The sequence below is a fragment of the Equus quagga genome, chromosome 8, assembly GCF_021613505.1.
Source record: "Equus quagga isolate Etosha38 chromosome 8, UCLA_HA_Equagga_1.0, whole genome shotgun sequence".
Lineage (NCBI taxonomy): Eukaryota > Metazoa > Chordata > Mammalia > Perissodactyla > Equidae > Equus > Equus quagga.
This window is the reverse complement of record NC_060274.1, coordinates 35,719,625-35,728,394: the sequence shown is the minus strand read 5'-3', so window position 1 is coordinate 35,728,394 and position 8,770 is coordinate 35,719,625. Positions and strand designations below refer to the sequence as shown.

General features: G+C 43.9%; 1 protein-coding gene across 1 annotated transcript in view; it reads left to right on the top strand.

The window, feature by feature from the left end:
• Window positions 1-229: 229 nt before the first annotated feature.
• Window positions 230-8,770, top strand: part of AMPH (amphiphysin) — a 226,590-nt gene continuing 218,049 nt past the window's right edge. Inside the window, exon 1 of the mRNA XM_046670061.1 lies at window positions 230-299. Within this exon, the coding sequence (XP_046526017.1) occupies window positions 231-299 (69 nt within the window). The 5' untranslated portion in view covers window position 230. The remainder of the gene's footprint in view (window positions 300-8,770) is intronic.

The window sequence follows — 8,770 nt, the reverse complement described above, 5'->3', positions numbered from 1 at the left end:
CGCCGGGCCGCGCGCATCCCGCCTCCGCTCTGTAGCTTTAAGCAGGTCCTCGCTCCGCGCCCCTCCCTCACCGCTCCGGGCGCTCGGCTGCTCCTCGCCGCCTCTCCCGCTCCTCCTCTCCTCCTCCTGCTCCTCCTCCTCCTGCTCCTCCTCCTCCTCTCCCGCTCCTCCTCGCCGCCGCCGGCCCCGCCGCCCGCTCTGCATCTTGCAGCCTCCCGGGCCCCGCAGCCATGGCCGACATCAAGACGGGCATCTTCGCCAAGAACGTCCAGAAGCGACTCAACCGCGCGCAGGAAAAGGTCAGAAGCGGCCGGCGGGGCAGGTGGCAGGAGCCCAGGGCGCGGCGGCGGGGCCGAGCCGGCCGGGGAGCGGGAGGCCGGGCGGCTGCGGCGCTGCGGGGCCGGGGTCGCGGGGCCGCCCTGCCCACCGCCGTGGCGACTACAGCCAGGCGCCACCTGGCGCGGGGGTGCCCGGCCGGGACGGGAGCGCCGGGGGCGCGCAGACCCTGGCCCCGGGGCGCTGGGTCTGCGGAGTCCCGCGCTCCGCTTCCCCGGCCGCGCGCTCCCCGGGCGGGAGCCGGCCCGAGCGGTCGCAGGTGCGGCCGGGCCGAGCGCATCTCCCTCCCCGGGCCGAGCGCATCTCCCTCCCGGCGCCCGCTCGCCCGCGGCAGCTGGAGGGATGCGGCCGCGGGTCCGGGCGGGAGGTTGCGGCAGCCGTCCTTCCTCCGGGGGGAGTCCTGGCCGCTGGAGTGCAGCAGAACGGAATGATCTGGCACAGAAGTTACCCCCAAATCTTCAGATGAGTAGGGCTGATCGCGAAAAACCACCGGCTTTAATACAGTGCTGTGGAGTGAATCCTGGAGTTCAAAACAGAGATCTAGATACACACTTTTTTTTTTTTCTCTTTCTCTCTCTCTTTTTTAATCTCTGTGTGTGTGTCCCTTTTGACGCCAGTGTCCTTCTCTGGAAGGTCAAAAATAAATATGACCTGAACCTAGCAGTTCTTCTCCGCACATTTCTGCTCCAAGGAGGGCGTTTCATTGCATTTAAAAAACATCGGTGTTGCACGGGTTGAGTTATCTGGTGTTTTACAAGCCCTTCAGTAAATTGGCCGCAGTAATTTATTTTTCTCCCCCAGAGATGGCCACAAACGAATCCCAGGTCCGTAGCAAGCACAGCCCTGAGCAGTTGGAGAGGTATTGTACCAGGTACTGGCTTTTCCTGGCTTCTCTGATGACCGCTGGTCGTCAAGACCTTGCCAGCACCGGGGTCTGCGTTTGTGTCCCGAGCACAGGACGTTCGTATCGTAGCTTAAGCACTGTGCTTGAAAATGAACACCTGCCAGAGAGCCCCATGGTTTCTGTCAGTTGAACTGTGTTCTCTTTCACGTGGCAGTATTTTCCGTCCCCGGGATTCTGGGTGTTTAGTGGTTTCTTGTGTTCCTGGAAGTCAGATTTGCTGCGTTGCTCATTATGACAGTGAATTTCCCTCTTCAGACCCAGACCTCAGGCTGCCCCCAGTCCCGCTGACCTGAGGAGCGGAGCAGAGTGGGACACTGATGCCTTTGCTTGTTCCCGGGCTGGAGGCTGGCTGCTGCCTCTAGTCCCTCCCTCCACACATGCATCGTCTCAATGCAGTAAGAGGATTGTATTTCTTTTAATATCTACCCAAGCTCCATCCTGAACTACCGTGATCCGTCTGCTGCTCCTTCAGCAGCTGAATTAGCAAGGCTGCCTGCCCCCTTCCAGTCCCTGGTTACTTGTCCAGAAAGGAGCCACGATCTGCTGGGATCCCGGCCAGGTCTGGTCATCATTTTTCCATATTTCATTTTACACACTTACTTGTGGGTGTTCCTCCCCGCCCCTCCATTCCAAGTGATTTACTTGAATCTTTGGTCTGAAGCCTTTCACTGAATCCACTTTTCATCAGTGAAGGAATTTAGCCATGCTGTCTGCCGTTTCACATATCAAATTATTTCTTAATCTAGGTCACCAGCTGTTAATATGCCAAAAATAAATGAAAAGAAAATGTCATCTGTCTCACGGAGCATTCAGGCCCTCATGAATTGTTGAAAACTCACTTTTTCATGGTTAAGGTGGAGTGTGTGTTATGATTGCTGTTGTGGATGGTGTTGCTCTTCTATGGGTCTGTGGGAGCGGAGGTCTCAGGGAGCCTTAGGCAGGGCTTCAAGTGTCCCATATTTGTTTTTCCTGGGGCAAGTTGCTGATGAAAAGTGCCCGTGGCACCTAATCTAGGAGGTTAAGACACCAAGAGGCTGAGAGTGTGGGCTCTGCCCCTGGGTAGGTTGTGCCCCCTGCCTGAGCCTGTGCAGCTCAAAGGGAAAAGCTGTGTGGGAATCCAGGATAGGCAGCCCAGCCCAGCCTGAATGGAAGCTGCTGGAGAATGGAAAGCAGAGGATGTGGCTATTGCTGCCTTCATTAGACGTCTCCTCCAAGGATGCCTTCTTTTTGCCTCTTCAGTCTCTTCCTCTTCTCCAGTGCCCAGACGCTCCGTCGCAGTGACTATGCCTCGTGTGTTCTTGAGACCCTTTGCTCCTTGTTTATACAACCGAATTTTCTGAGAAACGAGTCCACTCCCTTGCCTTCCTCATCCTCTGTGCTCCGCCTAACAGCTTGCGTGCATTTTGGCTCCAAAGGCATGACTGAAACTACTCTTAGAGGTGTCTTATGGATTTTTATGAATGTAAAATGCATTTTTTCTTATTGAAAGTCTATGCAGGGTCATTGGAGAAAGAGTGAAATATACGTAAAAGCAAAAAAAAAAAAAAACACCTACCAAAGTAGGATGCTTATAATTCTACCACCCAGAGATTTTACTAGCATTTGATGTATCTCCTAGTAGATCTCTTTCCATAGGAATATGGATATATTTATACAACAAAAATAGGCTCATACGATATAGTTTTGTAACCTGTTTATTTCATTTAATAATCGTGAGCATTCTTCAATATATGTACATATTTTCCATCAATATTTCATTTATTTATTTATTTGTTTATTGAGGAAGATTAGCCCTGAGCTAACATCTGCTGCCAATCCCCCTCTTTTTTGCTGAGGAAGACTGGCCCTGAGCTAACATGCGTGCCCATCTTCCTCTACTTTATATGTGGGATGCCTACCACAGCATGGCCTGTCAAGTGGTGCCATGTCCGCACCTGGGACCTGAACCAGCGAACCACGGGCGGCCGAAGCAGAACGTGCACACCTAACTGGTGAGCCACCAGGCTGGCTCCTCCGTCAATCTTTTAAATGACTGAACAATATTGGAATATATGGATTTTAATGAACCGCCTATTTTTGGACATTCAGTTTCCAGCGTTTCTGTATATAAACACTGATCAGTGAGGAAACTTGTGGGGAAAAGGCTGGCACACATCGTTAAGTCTTTTCTTAGATAAATTCCTAGAAGAAGAATTATAATTGCCTTTCAGAAAGGTTGTATCAGTTTACATCTCACTAGCAGTCCACAAGATGATTGCCAACACAGGATCATAAAATTTGAAACAATCTTTAGATATGTCATTGGAAAAAATTAGTTGCTATTTATTTCATTGGTTTGATTTTTAAAAACTGAACATAACTTTTTGCATTCCTGTTTTTTCATTTGCAAATTATATGTGTATGTTTTTGCCCATTTTGTGTAGCATCTCCATCTTGGTGTTTGTAAGGGCAAAAACTTTATCAATCCTAAAGGTTATAAACATTCTGCCGTCTTTTTCTGTTTACTTTTTAAATTTTTTGATGATATTTTTCTCCTATAGAGATTGTTTTTATTAGGTTTATGTTTGATGTATATTTGCTTATATCTGTCGATTGATTTCGAAAGCTTTCTCATTTGGGTGTTGAATTAGTCAAAATCTTGCCGCTTGTAAGTCTCAGAGAACTCACTTCAGACTGACTTGAGGAAAAAAGAGAATTTAATTACTAAAAATAAAAATATGGCTCTTGCACATATAAATTTAAATGAGGTTTTAATATATAAATATGTATTTGTGCATGTGTGTATTATATATATTAACTCATCTGATTCTATGAAGTAGGCACTGTTACTGTCCCCGTTTTATAGATGAGGAAGAGGTTAGTAAGTGGTAAAGCGGGAGTTTGAACCCGAGCAGTCCAATGCTTTCCCATTACATGATGCTGCCTCTTAGAATTATAAAAAGGGCAGGGGTAGGAGAACTTCCTACTTGCCCCAGAAGAACCAGGGGCTCAACCGCAGATGTCAGGGCTCGGGTGCCTTCTCCCATCTCTCATCTCTGCCGTCCATTCTGCCAGCTGCATTCTTTGGTGGGTTCTTCTCTCTTGGTGGCAAGATGGCTGCCAGCAACTCTAGGCAATAGCACGTTTCTCCTTCAGTGTTTACAGAGAACTACTCTGAATAGCTTTCATTGGCCCAAGTGGGACCTTGTGTCTATCCTTGGAAGAAAAAAAATCTCTCTGGCCAAGGGCCAGGACCGTAGGTTGGATTGGGCCTGAGTCACAAGCTGCTGCTGAAGCTAGGATGGAGAAATTCTCCCCAGACCACGTGGACTGATGGTGCAGGAGGAGGGGAAACCAGAGTACAGAAGGTGGGATGGATGCTGTGCTGGAAAACTGAGAAGTATCTACTGAGGCATACTTAAAAGGCCTTCTCTGTCCCATGTTTATATTAATAATCACATATTTAATACTTTATAATTTGATATTTGGTTTAAAATTTCCTATCGAATTCATATATGCACAGTTTAAAAAAATCAAATATTAGTGAAAGGCTTACTATGAAAAATAGCAGACACCTGTCTTTCCTCTCCTCAACTTTCAGTCTTGTTTCCTCAGAGGTGGCTCTTAAAAATATGCTTATGTATGGGCCAGCCCGATAGTGTAGTGGTTAAGTTCATGCTCTCCACTTCGGTAGCTGGAATTAGCGGGTTCTGATCCTGGGCACAGACCTACACACTGCTCATCAAGCCATGCCATGGCGCTGTCCCACATACAAAATAGAGGAAGATTGGCACAGATGTTAGCCCAGGGCCAATATTTCTTGGGCAAAAAGGGGAAGATTGGCAACAGATGTGTTAGCCCAGGGCCGATCTTCCTCACCAAAAAAAAAAAAAAAGCTTCTATAACTACTTCTTGATCTATGCTTTCATGTTTTGTGAAGATAGGGAAAGATTTAGCTTTCTTACATTCATCCTTCTACTTCCACGTCCCTTAGTCATATATTATAGCAAAAATTGTTGATTGCTGAGATAATATTTTAAAAAATTAAAGTATAATTTTCATTGAAGAAAGTATACAAATCTTAAGTATTCCACTTGGTGAATTTTTGCATATGGAAATCTCCCTAACTGCTACCCAGGTCAAGTTATAGAATGCTTCTGTCATACCAGATAGCCATCATCCCTCATGCCTCTCCTGTTCTTTGTCTTTTTTTATTATACCTTTGTAATTCCTTTACTGTACTTTCCCTGATGAGCATCTTTTCATGTACTTATTGGTTTGATATCTTTTTTGTGAAATGTCTGTTAAGGTCTTTCGCCTATGTTTATTTGGGTTGCTTGTCATTTTATTATTGATTTGTAGAAGCTCTTTATATATTCAAGATATAAGTCCTTTGGCAGATAGACATTTTGCAGAAATTTTTCTCCCAGAAAATGGGTTGCCTTTTTACTTTCTTAATGGTGCCCTTTGATGAGCTGAAGTTGAAAACTTTAATGAAGTCTTATCTGAGGATTAAATTTTTCATTCAGCTTTGAGCTCTCCCTGGAGTTAATAATTGCCTTTTCCCCCCATTTACATATTTTTGCATGAACTATTTAGAATTGCTTATTCTGGCTTCATCAGATCTGTCAAATCATATCAGTATTATTTTCAGAGGTTCCATATATCAGATAACGTAATTGTTCTGTTTTCTCCAACTGAAGGGCCTTCCCCACGGCCCCTCCTTTTGGACCCTCTTTTGCTGTGATCTGGGCTGGTTTTTTCTAGGCCTGCTACATAGCTGTCGTCCTGGGTCTTTCTCAGGATGTTGGGGTCAAGGAAAGGACTTGAAGCCTCCTCTATTCTGTGTTCCCAGGCTTTCCACCAGTCTCCTGTTGTCAGTGTTGGGCTTCCTCCTCACTTTCTGCAGGACTTGGTTGCCCCAGGTTCTAAGCCTGAGTGTGTTTGTGTGTGTGACTGTGTAGTGAGAACTGGCTGCTCTTTCCTTGACTGCCCTATACAGACACCTTTTTTCCTAGCTTTCTGTCTTCTGCTGAGTTGTTTCCATTCTTCCAGCTTTTTTCTGCTTCTGCAAAATATATCGAACTCTCTTAGCCACTAGTGGTGCCTGCCCTGTTTTTGCCCTTGTGTGCTCAGACCTTTTTTATTCCTTTTCTGTCATTTTAGTTGGGTTTTGGGAGTGGATGGACATAAACACATTCATTCAGTCTGTCTGTTTATCCATAAGCATTTTTACTTAAATATTTAATCCCTCGGGGATTTATTTTTTTGGTCCATCTTTTTCTATTTTTGAAATCTAGTGACATTTATTTGGTCTTAAGCCTCCTTGACCTCTATGCACTATTTAAATTGGCAGAGAGCTTTAGACATATTTTAACATTTAAACTTTTTTTTTATTCATGACTCTGGTGAGCAGAGAAACATTTGATATAATGCTGACCTCTTTAGGCATTGATTTTTTGTTTTTCTTTTGTTTAATAAGGGAGTTACACTATTTAAATTCTGAGGATATGTCCAGTTTGATATTCTTTGTGCCAGTTATCTGTCCCAAGTGATTATTATATGATAGTCTTAGGTACAGTTTTTTTTCTTGCATTATATCTTCCCAACTAAATTGTAGGTGCTTGAGAACAAGGACCAAGCATCTTGTGAATTATATGTATTCAGTGATGTATTGATGTACTGATTTGACTTTCTGTATTCTTGCTTGTTTATATCCCAACCCTGTAAACACATGGACTTAAAGCATCCTTCCACATTATCCTTTCTCTGATTTTTGTGAAATTATCGTAAGGGTTTCCCTGTGTATCACTGTTGTCTGCTCTTTCATTTTGTAAAGGTAGCACATCAAATAAAATTATCCTTCTGGGTTCTGTACATGGTAGGACCTCCATCAATATTGGGTCGAACTGTGCTAAAGTGTCATTTTTGTAAATCAAACAGTAAAATATTGGTAGAATCATGTGGTTCAACGCAATATTGACTGTGTGATATGGCAAGAAAAACAATGCAGTCTCCGTCTGTGTGCCTAATTATGTGACATTTGTGGTTTGTTTTGCATTATTCCCTTGCTGATGCCCACAGTGAGGTTTATTCTCAAAGAGAAACATGTGGATGATGTTTGTGTGTGCGTGTGTGTGTGTGTGTGTGTAAGTAAAATTGGAGAAGGAAGGCCTGGCTCTGGCCAGGAGATTCTTTCTGTGGGGCCCAGGGCCTTGTCTGTAGAAGAGTAGCTGTATGACCGTGTTTGCATCCGAGGACACTTTGGAGACTGAGTCTCTGAGGCCGTCCAAGGTTTCCCCTGTTAAGATCATCTGAAGACTTTCTTGTTGCCTGCTTCTACATTGTACAAGCTTCTACCTTCTTGTCCACTAAGATAGTTTCTCTGGCTGTATTAGATACTGCCCAAATTACAAATAATGCTTATGAGGACATTCTTTTCTCTTTAATTTTTTTAATTTTTTAAATTTAAGTTAATTTTTATTGAGTTAATGATAGTTTACAATCTGGTGAAACTTCAGTTGTACATTAATGTTTGTCAGTCGTATTGTAGATGCACCCCTTCACCCTTTGTGCCCACCCCCCACCCCACCTTTCCCCTGGTAGCCACTAATCTGTTCTCTTTGTCTACGTGTTTAAATTCCTCTGGCTTATTTCACTTAACATAATTCCCTCAAGGTCCATCCATGTTGTTGCGAATGGGACGATTTTATTCTTTTTTTATGGCTCAGTAGTATTTCATTGTGTGTGTGTATATATATATATATATACCATATCTTCTTTATCCAGTTATCAGTTGATGGGCACTTATGTTGCTTCCACGTCTTGGTTATTGTAAATAATGCTGCAATGAACATAGGGGTACATGGGACTTTTGGAATTGCTGATTTCACATTCTTTGGATAGATACCCAGTAGTGGGATGGCTGGGTCATATGCTATTTCTATTTGTAATTTTTTGAGAAATCTCCATATTGTTTTCCATAGTGGCTGCATCAGTTTGCATTCCCAGCAGCAGTGTATGAGGGTTCCTTTTGCTCCACAACCTCTCCAACATTTGTTACTATTTTTTTTGGTTATTTTTGTCATTCGAATGGGTGTAAGGTGATATCTTAGTGTAGTTTTGATTTGCATTTCCCAGATGATCAGTGATGATGAACATCTTTTCATGTGCCTATTGGCCATCCGTATATCTTCTCTGGAGAAATGTCTGTTCATGTCTCCTGCCCATTTTTTGATCAGGTTGTTTAATTTTTTGTTATTGAGTTGTGTGAGTTCTTGATATATTATGGATATTAACCCTCTGTCGCATGTATGACTTGCAAATATTTTTTCCCAGTTAGTGGGTTGTTTTTTTGTTTATGAGGACGTTCTTGACAGAGTAAGGTTTCTTTCCTTCTTTTTTTTTACAGGCAAATGCTTACACAGTCATGCAACCTTCTTTCTCCGGGAAGGTATACAATAGAGAGTCAGCACTGTAGGACCTCAGATTTTAACATTAGTAAAAGTTGCCATTCTTCTTTATAAGATAGCAATATTGTGTATGTGTGTA